General features: G+C 43.6%; 1 protein-coding gene across 1 annotated transcript in view; it reads right to left on the bottom strand.

Moving 5' to 3' along the window:
- Window positions 1–15,080, bottom strand: part of LOC144499987 (dachshund homolog 1-like) — a 370,810-nt gene that overhangs the window by 70,898 nt on the left and 284,832 nt on the right. Inside the window, exon 8 of the mRNA XM_078222724.1 lies at window positions 14,805–14,861. Coding sequence (XP_078078850.1) covers window positions 14,805–14,861 — 57 coding nt within the window. The remainder of the gene's footprint in view (window positions 1–14,804; window positions 14,862–15,080) is intronic.

The following is a 15,080-nucleotide window of genomic DNA, read 5'->3' on the forward strand; positions in this document are numbered from 1 at the left end:
TATGATGAAGTCAATTTAATGATGCCATTCCACTTGTGGGCATTAACATTCTTGCATGAGTCCACCCTCTCTGCTCCCTTGGGTTGGCAGAGTTGAGCTGGTAAGTAGTTTCAGAGTTTGTACAGCTAAATGAAATGGGTCGCAAATGCTAAACACTGCAGTTTTCATAGAATCCCTACAGTGCAGAAGGAGGCCATTTGACCCATCGAGTCTGCACAGACTGCAATCCTAACCGGGTCCTATCCCTATAACCCCATGCATTTACCCTAGCTCGCACCCCTGACACTAAGGGTCAATTTAGCATGGCCAATCCACCTAACCTGCACATCTTTGGACTGTGGGAAGAAACCGGAACACCCGGAGGAAACCCACGCAGACACGGAGAGAACGTGCAAACTTCACACAGACAGTGACCCAAACCGGGATTCGAACCCAGGCCCTGGCGCTGAGAGTCAGCAGTGCTAACCACTGTGTCACCGTGCCTCCCTTTCTTTGAAAGTGAAACAGAGCTGCAAACACTGGAGAATCCAATGTGTCGCAGTCAAGCCTTTGCGACATCACCAACTTTGCAACTATTTTGATGTTATCAGCTGATAAGTAACACGGAATTACAGCATACAAACCAGCCATTCAGCCCGGCTCGTCCATGCTTTGCTACCCACAAGTGCTTCTCCTTGGCTCCTTCATCTCATCCTATCAGCATATTCTTTTCTCCTTCACAGGTTTGTCTAACTTTCCCTTAAATGCATCAATGATGTTAACTTCAATGACTCCTTTGCTCTCTGAGTGAAGAGGTTTCCCCTGCATTCCCTGCTGGATTTATTAATGACTATCTTACATTTATGACCCCTAGTTTTAGGCTGATTTAATTAATAGCAATTATCAGCAGCAGGCATTATTAGCCCATATCGTTTAAGCAATTACTGTGCTGTCCATAAGTCATAGCCATATATCCTCATTAGGATTCTGCTTTCCCGATACGTAAATTTATTCTTTGTCTTCCGCCAATTTCTTTTTCCAGCATGTGAATGTCACTATGTGTTAGTGAGTTAAGGCCATTTTCTCATGATAATCAAAGCTCAAAATCCCATAGACGTGAGCCAGATGTGGAGAATTAAGCACAAGACAGTAGGGGCGGCACGGTAGCACAGTGGTTAGCACTGCTGCTTCACAGCTCCAGGGACCTGGGTTCGAATCCCGGCTCAGGTCTCACTGTCTGTGTGGAGTTTGCACGTTCTCCCTGTGTCTGCGTGGGTTTCCTCCGGGTGCTCCGGTTTCCTCCCACAGTCCAAAGATGTGCGGGCTAGGTTGATTGGCCATTCTAAATTGCCCCTTAGTGTCCCAGGATGCATAGGTTAGAGGGATTAGTGGGTAAATATGTAAGGATATGGGGATAGGGCCTGGGTGGGATTGTGGTTGGTGCAGACTCGATGGGCCGAATAGCCTCTTTCTGCACTGTAGGATTCTATGATTGTAAGATAGTAGTGGTCTAAATCTTCCAGTCCCATTGGCTTTGGGAATCATCATGGCGACACAGTAAATTTGATTTGATTTATTATTGTCACATGTATTAACATACAGTGAAAAATATTGTTTCTTGCACGCTACACAAACAAAACATACCATTCATAGAGAAGGAAACTAGAGAGTGCAGAATGTAGTGTTATAGCCATAGCTAGGGTGTAGAGAAAGATCAGCTTAATGCGAGGTAAGTCCCTTCAAAAGTCTGACAGTAACAGGGAAGAAGCTGTTCTTGAGTCGGTTGGTACGTCACCTCAGACTTTTGTATCTTTTTCCCCATGGAAGAAGGTGGAAGAGAGAATGTCCAGGGTGCGTGGGGTCCTTAATTATGCTGGCTGCTTTGCCGAGGCAGCGTGAAGTGTAGACAGAGTCAATGGATGGGAGGCTGGTTTGCGCGATGGATTGGGCTACATTCATGACCTTTTCTTGTTCCTTGTGGTCTTGAACAGAGCAGGAGCACGTGATGGGCTTGTCCATCACAAGCTGTGATGGACAAGCCCAAGATCTGTTGACCTCAGATGGAAAGATCCAGGTCCCGGTGTGGGTGGAACTGTAAAATCCAGCCCACTCAGTGAGTAAGAACTGAATCAGAGACCTTACAGTGGGCAGGAATGAGACTCCCGTGCAACACAAGTCAAGGAAAGTTTGGGATTAGAATGGTCCTTTGTGGTCCCTTTAATCCTGGCACACGGCAATGAAGCAATCAATAGAGTCAATGGCCGGAATTTTAACTGCACGCCCGCCCCGATTCCGGGGACGGGTGAGGCTCAGAGGACGGCATTCTCCACTGGCCTGGGGCGGGATCGTACAAACCTCGGGCGGATGTGCCAGTAAAATTCCGCCCAGTATTCCGAGGGAGAGATTTCCTTTATTCACCGGATATCTTGGGCAGGGGTTTCCGGCCGTGCTTGCCCCAGGACTGGAAAATCCTGCCCCAGGTCAACGGGCCTTTCCATGGTCTGCCCCCGCCTCCTATGATTCCTGTGGAGAGCGGGACAGGAAAATTCCACCCCTTGTGTCTAGTAGGGCCTTGTGTACACTGATAAACTCATTCTGGAACATCACATGATACTGTTTGATGTGATGTTAATTTGCAAGTGTGAATTATCATTTTTGATCTCAAATGTGCAAAGTTTTGAATCTTCAAATAACTAGACGGAGAACCAAGCTCGCAGTAAGTATGGTTTGTCACAAATATCAAAGTTGCATTTCACAGTGGGGATAATAAATGTCTGAGAATGATTATGGAATTGCCAACATACCTGGGAGTAATCTAGGAATTACAAATGAGAGTGATTAGAGGGAAAATCACTGATAATACCTGGGAATCAATGATGAATAGCTAGGAGGAATTACAAAATAAATAATAGACATCCAAGAATAATTAAAGAGGGAATAATAGACTGCAGAAGAATAGATAACTTAACTTGATTAGAGCATAATTAATGGATGTCTTGGAGCAGCAGGAGTGATCATTAGACATTTATCTCTTCAAAGAGTTCAAATGACATCCCAGATCTTCAATGCCTTTTAGTTCAACCAGAAACTGTCCTTCACATCGTGTTCACTCACTGTATAAACCAGCAACTTGTGGTAATATTTCAATATCAATGTGGTGACATTAAAGGGTTAATAACTGTGACAAGATCCCTGTGCGATCATCATGAAGCAACATAAACTGTACCAATAACTGAGAGTTACTCATTTCAAATCTAAAATGAAAGGAGGATTGTTTTCATAGTTGTAAAGTTCAAGCAACCCAAGAGTTAAATTAAATGTTGTAGTCTGGTGAAGTATGTAATGTTAAAATGCTGACGAGGTACAGCTCCAGCGCTGATGTGTGTCTGAAATACTCCAGAATATTTTCAAAGCCGTATTGCAAACGGCATATGATAAACTGCTGAAGACACCACATTCTCTGTAAATACCAGGATATATTATGTGAAGAACGGGCACACTTTACATAATAATAAATAACAAATGGTTGGTTGTACTGAAAATATGAGTACGGTGAAAATAAAAGGTGTGCAATGAACAGGTATATTATTTTCCAAGATGAGCTGCAACTCAAAATATAAAAGCATTGACCACAAAGATTCAGTAGCATGGAAAATGCATGTAATATTTGAGTGGACTTTATAATATTGGAGGTCCTTTGCCCTCTGAAGATCATAAGATCATAAAACATAGGAGCAGAATTAGGCCACTCGGCCCATTGAATCTGCTCCGCCATTTAATCATGGCTGATATTTTTCTCATCCCTATTCTCCTGCCTTTTCCCCATAACCCCTGATCCCCTTATTAATCAAGCATCTATCTATCTCTGTCTTAAAGACACTCAATGACCTGGCCCCCACAGCCTTCTGCGGCAAAGAGTTCCACAGATTCACCACTCTCTGGCTGAAGAAATTACTCCTCATCTCTGTTTTAAAGGATTGTCCCTTTAGCCTGAGGTTGTGCCCTCTGGTTCTAGTTTTTCCTGCTAGTGGAAACACCCTCTCCACATCCACTCTATCCAGGCCTCGCAGTATCCTATATGTTTCAATAAGATCCCCCCTCATCCTTCTAAACTCCAACGAGTACAGACCCAGAGTCCTCAACTGTTCCTCATACGGCAAGCTCTTCATTCCCGGGATCATTCCTGTGAACCTCCTCTGGACCCTTTCCAAGGCCAGCACATCCTTTCTTAGATATGGGGCCCAAAACTGCTCACAACACTCCAAATGGGGTGTGACCAGAGCCTTATACAGCCTCAGAAGTATATCCCTGCTCTTGTATTCTATCCCTCTCATCATGAATGCTAACATTGCATTTGCCTTCCTAACTGCCAACTGAACCTGCACCTTAACCTTAAGAGAATCTTAATTCTTCCTAGTGAAATGCAAATCAAAGCATGCAGTCACTTTGAATTACTTTCCATTGACATAACAGTTCAATTTCAACAAGCACTGTGAGCCAATGGGCGCTCTTTGGAAATCCCAAAACTTCAGAAAAAGTGGGTGAACTCCACAAACTGAGGAATAAATGGGATTATCGCTGTCAATATTTGTTTTATTGAACAACAACGTATTAAAGCAGTGCTGTCTTCAAGGATAGACCCAGAAAGTGCCATTTGTTCTTCTTATTACAGTGAGCTCAACTCTCTGTTACCTGTGACAGAATGTTCGATTTAACAAGATTTACTTCATAGTTTTTATTGCACTTGTGCAAACAAATTAATAAAAAAATTGGCAAACTCTTTAGAGAGGGTGCTGCCTTTTTCAATAACTGCAACTCAGGAAACAATCTTGGTACATTTGTGAAACCACAGTGGCACAGTGGTTAGCACTGATGCCTCTCAACTCCAGGATCCTGGGTTCAATTCCTGGGTGGGGTCACTGTCTGTTTGGAGTTTGTCCGTTCTCCCCGTGTCTGTGTGGGTTTCCTCCAGGTGCTCCGGTTTCCTCCCCCAGTCTAAAGATGGGTGGATTAGGTGCATTGGCCATGCTAAATTGCCCCTTAGTGTCCTGGGATGTGTAGGTTAGAGGGATTGGCGTGGTAAATATGTGTGGTTACAGGGATAGGGCTTAGGTGGGATTGTTGTTGATGGGCCAAATGGCCTCCTTCTGCACTGTAGGGATTCTATGAAACCTCGACATTTGAATTGAGATATAAAAGTAGAAAAGTGTTGTTGTATTTGTATAGGGTGTTGATGAGACCACATCTGGAGTATTGTGTCCAGTTTTGATCTCCTTATTGAGGAACGATGTGGTGGCATTGGAGGCAGTTCAGAGGAGGTTCACCGGACTGATTCCAGGGATGAAGGGGTTGACGTATGAGGAGGGATTAAAGTTTGGGCTTGTACTCGCTGGAGTTTGAAGGATGAGGGGGATCTGATCGAGGTTTATAAAATTTTAAAAGGGATTGATAAAGTAAATGTAGACCAAATGTTTCCTCTTATGGGGCAATCTTGAACAAGAGGTCACAGGTGTAGGTTGCGAGGTGATAGATTTAAAACTGAGATGACAAGGAACTACTTCTCGCAGAGGATGGTGAATTTGTGGAACTCGCTGCCCCATAGCCCGGTGGAGTCTGAATCGTTGAATGGTTTTAAGAAGGAGGTAGATATATTTCTAACTTTAAAAAAAAGAAAGAGGGAAATGGGGAACAGGTGGGGAGGTGGATATGAGACCAGAGAGAGATCAGCCATGATCTGATTGAATGTTGGAGAATGTTCCTAGTGGTTAGCACTGCTGCTTCACAGCGCCAGGGGCCTGGATTTGAATCCCCGCTTGGATCACTGTCTGTGCGGAGTCTACACACTCTCCCTGTGTCTGCATCAGTTTCCTCCGTGTGTTCCGGTTTCCTCCCACAGTCCGAAAGGCGTGCTGGTGAGTTGCATTGGCCATGCTGAATTCTCCCTGAGTGCACCTGAACAGGCGCCGGAGTGCGGTGACTAGGAGATTTTCACAGTAAATTCATTGCAGTGTTACTGTAAGCCTGCTTGTGACACTAATAAATAAATTTTAAACTTTATGTTCCTACATCCTTTTGTTGTCATTAACGGTTTTGTTCATAATATTATGCCAAGCAACCAGTGGAAAAGGCAGACAGACAGCAACTTATCCATGTTATTGTGTTCAGTTGGGAAGATAATTTGCTTATGTGTGCAAGAACTTTATGTGTGTGGGGCTTAAGCAGCAGAGTTCAGTCATCTATTAAATGGGCCTTGCGGCCTCAGTTGAGAAGGTTCCAGGCAAATTCTGCAGCAGCCAGGAACAGCACGCTCCATAAACTCTACTGCTGGTCAGACAAGTTGATCACCACAGCAACCTTAGGAAATTAGATTATTTTTTTAAAAACCTTGTCTTAAAATGAAATGAAAAATGAAGTGCAGTCTCAAATATGATTGATGTTGCAATTATGTCATCATGATTTAGATAATTATGCTTCAGTTACTAAACTGGTAATTCAAAAAAAAAACATCATTTACAAGACAGGAATGTACCCTTGATCTAATGTTTTACCTACTGCTTAGTAACACTAATGTTTTCCTTTCAACTTTAAGCAATATTGTGTTTTTGTTTTGGTCGAGCAGGTACATAGAAACCATTTTTAATTTGATTAACCATCTCTGAACCACAGCATTCAGTATCACACAAATAGCATTCATAGGGCCCAATTTTGGATGCACACGCTCTTCATGAGGACATACCAAAGGCCACAGCACCTTCAGAAGGAGGCTGAAATAGGTTCAGAGCCCTCTAGTTCACAGGAGAGCACAGTGAAGAGTTTAACTAAAATAAAACAGTTTACCAGGGCAAAACACTTTTACCCCACTTTGGACATCGGCCTGCAGGTTCACTTGTGGATTAATAAGAAGAATAATACTCTCTATTTTCCTGTCAAGCCCTCCATGCCCCAACAACAAGCCAGTCAGCGCTGGTGAACAGTCAAGACAATCTTGGAGTAACGCAAAGCCATCTGATGCAACCGTTGGGTTAAATATGACAGATGCTCAATTAACACTCTTAATACACATTATTCAAAACATTGGGTATTAGGTTCAGGTCAAGGGGACAGGTATTACAATCATGTGGAGAAATTGGGCAGATAGAAAATGGCACGATAAATATATAAACTGACCAATGGATCATGGGTGTACTGAGCAAGGAATAGAGATAAAATTGAAGCATGCACCAAGTGTAAAGTGGGTGAACTAGGTAATAATTAAGTAAGTTTTTCCATTCTGAGTTTAAGCACCAGATATTTCATTTAAAAAATGTGTATAGACACACAGAAAGAATTTGTTAATGGGTATAAGCACACATTGGTGTTTGCTTTCTTTTGATTGTCATTAGTAAGGAGTCATCACTGTGGATGGTGAACTGCAGTTTTGTATGATTCCTAATTGTTGCAATTTGTTTCTGTGCTAACAATTCTTTTTGTGCGTCACCTTGACTCTGAAGACCACCTAAAGTAGTGATAATTCACTATTTTCGTTTGCAGTAACAAACGAACAGTAACTGCACAACAGTACTCTGGGAAGCTCACAGGTTGTGAAAGGCTCTATGCAAATGTAAATACATTTTTTTTGCTCTTTAGGGTTGGGCATATGACTGATTTGCTGGTATAATGATCTCGTAGCCAGTGTGCAATAATCTATTCACTCATCAATCCTGTGTTGACTGCCCTACATTATCTCCAAGTCTAGCAATGCCACACTTTAATAATTTGCATCCTTGTTTTCAAATCTCTTTGTAACCTTGCATCTACCCATCTCTGTAAACTTACCCAGGCCCACCACCTTCCCAGATCTCTGTGCTCTTCCAATTCTGGCCTCTTATGTATCCCGGATTTCCTTTGCTTCACTGTCGGCAACTGGTCATCTGCTGCTGAGGCCCTAAGCTCTGAAACTCCCTTCATAGTCTTCTCCACCTCTTCCTCCTCTTTTAACACATTCCTTAAACCTTACTTCTCTGACCAAGATTTAGCCCACTGGCCCTAATGTCTCTTATGCTGCTCAGTGTCAAATTCTGTTTGATTACACTTCAGTGAAGTACCGGCGACAATTTACAGCATTAAAGGTGCTACATAGGTGTAGGGAGGCAATGGCCTGGTGGTATTATCGCGAGATTATTAATCCAGAAACTCAGCTAATGTTCTGGCAATCTGGGTTTGAATCCCACCATGGCAGATGGTGGAATTTGAATTCAATAATTAAAAAAAGTATCTGGAATTAAGAATTTACTGATGATCATGAAACCATTGTTGGAAAACCCCATCTGGTTCACTAATGTCCTTTAGGGAAGGAAATCTGCTGTCCTTACCTGGCCTACATGTGACTCCAGAGCCACAGCAATGTAGTAGACTCTCAACTGCCCTCTGAACAAGGGCAACTAGGGATGGACAATAAATGCTGGCCAGCCAGTGACTCCGATGTCCCACAAATGCATAAAAAAATATAAATGTAAATTGTTACTATGAGTCTACTTGTTTCCTGATCTACTGCTAGGTTCTTGATTCCCTGTGGCTGAATGCTGTGCGTGCTTGTTTTCTGATAATCTGGCAGAATATGTGTACAATTTCTCAACAAACGATTGCTGATCTAACTTACTCAATAGCAGCCTCATTTGTTTGACCTTCACATTTGGATTTGAATTCTGGAGTTGTATCATCACAAATTAGTATTCCTCTGCTCCTTACTAAACTTTACTGTAGTCAGCTGAAAGTCAGATTATGAAAAATTCAGAGTCCTATTGTTTACTCAGAGCTTGGTTTCTTGCCTTTAGCTGGTTATTGATTGTAGAACTGCAAGTGGTGTCCCATATGTGGTGTACATAAAAAGTCACACTGAAGGTGCCAAATTGAATGTATAAAAACTCAGATGGACCGAACTCAATTACCCTTTCTTCCCCAAAAACAATTCCATTGGGCTTGTGCGTGCATGGATTTTGGCAGGACACTAAATGCAAAGCTTCTTTTCCAGAAGGATGCTACACTTTATTGGTTTGCTCCACAGGCTAACTTTACAGCTGTGAAACTTCTGCATAATATGAAAATACCTTTTCATAGAATCCCTACAGTGCAGAATCCCTATAATTTCAACCCATTGAGTCTGCACCGACCACAATCCCACCCAGGCCCTATCCCCATAACCCATGCATTTACCCTAACTAGTTCCCCCTGATACTAAGGGGCAATTTATCATGGCCAATCAACCTGAGCCACACATCTTTGGACTGTGGTAGGAAACTGGAGCACCCGGAGGAAACCGGAGCACCTGGAGGAAACCCATGCAGACATGGAGAGAACATGCCATCTCTAAACAGACAGTGACCCAAGCCAGGAATTGAACCCGGGTCTCTGGCACTGTGAAGCAGCAGTGCTAACCACTGTGCCACCGTACCACCCAGAATTTTCCCAAAAGCAAATTTGCCTTGTCTGAAAAGTGCAGAACTTTCATTTGAATTTATATGGCCATAAGTATGAGATAATAACGTTGCTGTGTTAGATCAATTTGCTTACAAGTACCCCAGTCAAAGTGGAGATAATGTTCAACTTTCAATTCACTGTCATGCTCCATTATATTATGAACTTTGAGGCAATACCTTAACATTTTGAACGTAGTCTATAAAATGGCCACTGCAAATCATGTGACCTTTAGCATTCTGAGCTAGACAGTCCTGAGTCTCCAGTAAATACCTAATTAAGTATGGATGTTCACCGGGAAGCACACTCATCCCTTTGTTGAAGGATGGACTGTCAATAAAAATAACTATCGTATTCTAGCGGACTCGTCTTTCTGTTTCAACATGGACAATTGAGACACTGAAACTGTGTGTGTTAGACGAATGTGAAATGTATCCATCGGTCAAACTAGACAGGATGAGTTCCAAAGTGTCAAACGATAACAAGCGATGCGTCATCAACACACCAACTTTCTTTAGACAAAGCTCTTTGGACTTGTACAAACCACATGGTGGGCACAGTCATGTTTTCTGTCTGCCCATAAAACAGCAAAAGCTAACGCAGAGAGAGAATTCGATCTGGCAGCACGGTGGTTAGCACTGCTGCCTCAAAGCTCTAAGGACCCGGGTACAATTGCGGTCTTGGGTGACTGTGCGGAGTCTGCACCTTCTCCCCGTGTCTGTGTGCGTTTCCTTTGGGTGCTCCAATTTCCTCCCACAGTCCAAACATTTGCAGGGTACGTGGATTGACCATGCTAAATTCTTCTTTAGTGCCCAAAGATGTGCAAATTTGATGAGATTAGCCATTGTAAATGGGATTACAGGGAAAGGGCCTTGGTTAAATATTATGTCAGAGAGTCAGTGCAGACACGATGAGCTGAATGGCCTCTTCTGCACTGTAGGGATTCTATGAATCCATCGGACGGCTCTAGAACCTACAGCACGTCACTAAACAGCGAAGTAAAAGGAGCAATACCGTGAAGGTAGGAGGGTTCTCCCCAATCTATTTCAACTTCCAAGTCCACCTGAGAACCAAATCTCCCAGAAAGTCGAGTACAAGAGCTTTCACAGCTAAATAAAAATCATTTGCTGTTCAAGGCCTTCACTCCAACTAAAACATCAACTCAGCTAAGAAACTACAGGTCTACCATGAAATAAGGTGAGACAACTATACTTTGTAACTACTGTTCTTTTTCATCTGTATCTGATCTTTGTGCGAGTGATAGTGGGTGTGAGGTGAGTAAGAGCAGCGTCACATTTTAAACCTTTGGGGAAAGTGTGAGATGATAGATAAATAACCTTTTTTTGATTTTAAATCAGATCTCCTCTCATCCTTCTGAACTCTAGTGAATACAGGCCCATTTGACACAATGGTAGCACTGCTGCCTCACAATGCCAGGGACCCGGATTTGATTCCTGGCTTGGGTTACTGTCTGTGGGGAGTCTGCATGTTCTCCCCATGTCTGCATGGGTTTCCTCCGGGTGCTCCGGTTTCCTCCCACAGTCTGAAAGATGTACTGGTTATGTGTATTGGCCATGCTAAATTTTCCCATAGTGTACCCGAATAGGCGGTGGGCGGAATGTGGCAACTGGGGGATTTTCAGTCACTTCATTGCAGTGTTAATGTAAGCCTACTTGTGACACCAATAAGTAAACTTTAAACTTTAAAACCATTAATAAACTGCTAACTCACACTCTCAATAAGGTGACAATGTGTGTCACAAGGAGATGTCAGAAGGTCTCAGAATAAGGGTCAACATTTTCTCTAGATATGTCGAAATATGGGCATGTTCAGGTCTGAATTGCCCATTTAAGAGATCCCCTCATAAACTGAGAGTTTGAATCGGAGGTTTTGCACTTTCTTTTATATGCAAGTAATCTGAACCATTTACTCTGTCTGTGGTTCAACAGAATCTATTGAGACTACACTTAAATCCAACTGGCCTGTCAGGAAATTGAAAGTATTATCTTTGAAACAGAAGAGAGCAAGATGGTCTATGAAAACATCGGTGTCCTTTGAAACTTTGCTTGATAGTTGTAGCGAGCGAATGAGACTGAGACTTAACAAGGCTTAGTCAGACTCTGACAATATTGAGAGTACAAGTCACTACTGAAAACGATTTCCAATTCAATAACTTGCTGCAACGTGTGAAAAAAAACCTACACTGAATCCCCAGTGAGTCACAGAGTAACCTCTATTGCCCATACCCATGTGTCTCAATTTGCTCACTATTCTTCTCCTGTGCTCCTCCTGTGGTCCTACCTAACAGGCAGATCAAGTATTTTCTGCTTTTTATTTCCTCGTTACATGGTTTCTGAAATTTCTAAGAAAATTCCGGAAACTCCATGAGGCCCAAAAAGAGAAAAAGTGAGCGTGTAATTTGTCCAGCATAAGTAAGGGTATCAAATATCCTGCACCTGTTTTACAACCTCGCGCTGTGATTTCTCAAAGGCCAGCAGAAGATCAAGGTCTCGCAAGCAGTTTTGTTGTTGTCTTATTTTACTTAAAATTTTACATTATCAGTTCCAAATCACCCAACCAAGACTGAAAGGACTGCAAGAGCAGATATCATCAGGCTACAGGTTAGCAGGTTCCAAACGTGAACAGTTTATTTTGAGAATTCAATTCAAACTACAAAACTGATTTGCTATGTTTCTGCATCTTGGATCTTACCCTGCATTTCTGATATTAGAAGGCATGTTATCCATTTTTAATCATCATCATAGAACCATCATAGAACCCCTACAGTGCAGAAGGAGGCCATTCGGCCCATCGAGTCTGCACCGACCACAATCCCACCCAGGCCCTACCCCCACATATTTACCCGCTAATCCCTCGAACCTATGCATCTCAGGGGCAATTTAAACCTGGCCAATCAACCTAACCCGCACATCTTTGGACTGTGGGAGGAAACCAGAGCACCCGGAGGAAACCCACGCAAACACGAGGAGAATGTGCAAACTCCACACAGACAGTGACCCAAGCCGGGAATCGAACTCGGGACCCTGGAGCTGTGAAGCAGCAGTGCTAACCACTGTGCTACCGTGCCGCCAATAAAAGAGGCTCTTATCAAATTAAAAAATGTAATATAAATGTGGAATGAAGTTGGACTGCTTTAACTTAATTCTGGATAGATCCAGCCCCACAGCACAGAATTACATCTTTGGACTATGGGAGGAAACTGGAGCACCCGGTGGAAACCCACGCAGAGAATGTGCAAACTCCACACAGACATGTACCCGAGGTTGGAATTGAAGCTGGGTCCTTGGCACTGTGAGGCAGCAGTGCTAACCACTGTGCCACCGTGCTGCCCTATTGGAATATTAATGTACGATGTTATTAATATTAGAATATTAATATACAGTGAAAATCGGCGGAATCCTCTGACCTTGTCCGTGGTTGGGATTCTCCGATGCAGGTGAAATGAATGGAGTTTTGGCTGAGTGTCAAATTCTCCACTCTCACTGGCAACGGGAGTGGGGTGAACAAAACCTGGAGAATCCCAGCCCATGTTTAATATGTTGAGCAGTGGAAGTAGAAGGAGGCCATTAAGCCCATCGAGTCTACACCAACTCTCCGACAGAGTGTCTTACCCAGGCCCTCTTCCTCCTATCTCCATGACGCCACAATAAATCGAATTGGTGTGGAATTGCATGGGCTTCATATTTTGACACATTAACCCAGATTTTATTTTCAGTGGTAAAGAAACATCAGTCTGTAATCACCTTGCTGACATCTGTACACAGATATTTCTATTTATCATGGCAGCATTTTAGTACATATTTGAATGCAGCCAAAAGACGTTCTGGAAGAGATTTCCACTGGGTTTATCACTGATCTCATGCAGAAACAGCAGTGCTCAAGCTAACCTTTTCCTTTGATCAACATAACTATCTGAAGCGTGAGGATATTTTAATTCTTAGTCGACAGTCTTGAAGCAAAATTACTGACCAATTCACCCAGCTAGATGTTCTGTGTGCCCAACTTATTTAAGTATTAATGGGTGGCACAGTGGTGAGCACTGCTGCCTCACAGCACCAGGGATCTGGGTTCAGTTCTGGTCTTGGGTCTCGGCCTGTGTGGAGTTTGCGCATTCTCCCTGTGTCTGTGTGGGATTCCTCTGGGTGCTCCAGTTTCCTCTCACATCCAAGTGTGTGCAGGTTAAGTTGGTTGGCCATTCTAAATTGCCCCTTAGTGTCCCAAGATGTGTACAGTAGATGGATCATTCATGATGAAAATGTGGGATCACAGAGATAGGGAGGAGGAAGAGGGACTGGATAAGACACTCTGTCAGCGAGTTGGTGCAGACTTGATGGGCTTAATGGCCTCCTTCTGCACGGTAGGGATTCTATGATTATATTTCCACTGCTCAACAAATTAAACATGGGCTGCAATTCTCAGGTGTCTTCCAAAACAAAAATAAAACTGCTTACTGTGACAGTACACGTGTGTTCAAAACTGCTCACCCCTCTACAAATGTCCCCCCCCCCAACCCCACCCCCCCCCCCCCCCCCCCCCCCCCACCCACCCCCCCCCGCCACCCTCGCTGCCAATGAGAGTGGAGAATTTGGCACTCAACCAAAACTCCGTTCATTTCACCTGCATCGGAGAATCCCAGCCACGGACAAGGTCAGAGAATTCTGCCAATTTTTGCTGCACATTAATATTCTAAGAGGGCAGCACGGTGGCACAGTGGTTAGCACTGCTGCCTCACAGCGCCAGGGACCCGGGTTCAATTCCGGCCTCGGATGACTATCTGTGTGGAGTTTGCACATTCTCCCTGTGTCTGCATGGGTTTCCTCTGGGTGCTCCGGTTTCTTCCCACACTCCAAAGGTGCGTGGGTTAGGTTGACTGGCCATGCTAAATTGACCCTAGTGTCAGGCGGATTAACGGGGTAAATGTGTGGGTTTGTGGGAATCGGGCCTGGTTGGGATATTGTTGGTACAGACTTGATGGGCCAAATAGCCTCCTTCTGTACTGTAGTGATTCTATGATTCCAGTAGAAATCCTTCCCCATGGACTGTACATTCTCTTTTCATTGAAGCAGACTGCAGTTATCTAACTCCAAGTAGTGTAGGCACAGGTAAGCATAATGACCAAAATTAAGGGTCCCCCGCTATGCACAGGAGTAATGCCAATATTTCACCAATGAAGGCAGCATGCTAGAATTAACATTGTTTTCTCAGCAAGGGCCAACCTATTCATAAAGGTTGTCTTCTTTTGAATTCAGAAATTGGGATGCCTTACTGCAGTTATATAGGGCCTCGGTGAGACCACACCTGGAGCACTGCATGCAATTTTAGTCTCCCTACAGAAGAAAAGATATACTTGCCAAAGAGGGAGTGCAGCGGAGGTTCACCAGGCTGAAATCGGGGTTGGCGAGAGTGTCCTATGCAGAGAGATTGGTTCAAATAAAGTTAAAGTTTATTTGTTAGTCACAAGTAGGCTTACATTAATACTGCAATGAAGTTACTGTGAAAATCCCCGAGTTGCCACACTCATGCACCTGTATGAGTACACTGAGGGAGAATTTAGCATGGCCAATACACCTAAGTAGCACATCTTTTGGAATGTGGGAGGAAACCGGAGCACCCGGAGGCAACCCACG

This window comes from Mustelus asterias, chromosome 10, assembly GCF_964213995.1.
Source record: "Mustelus asterias chromosome 10, sMusAst1.hap1.1, whole genome shotgun sequence".
NCBI classification, from domain to species: domain Eukaryota; kingdom Metazoa; phylum Chordata; class Chondrichthyes; order Carcharhiniformes; family Triakidae; genus Mustelus; species Mustelus asterias.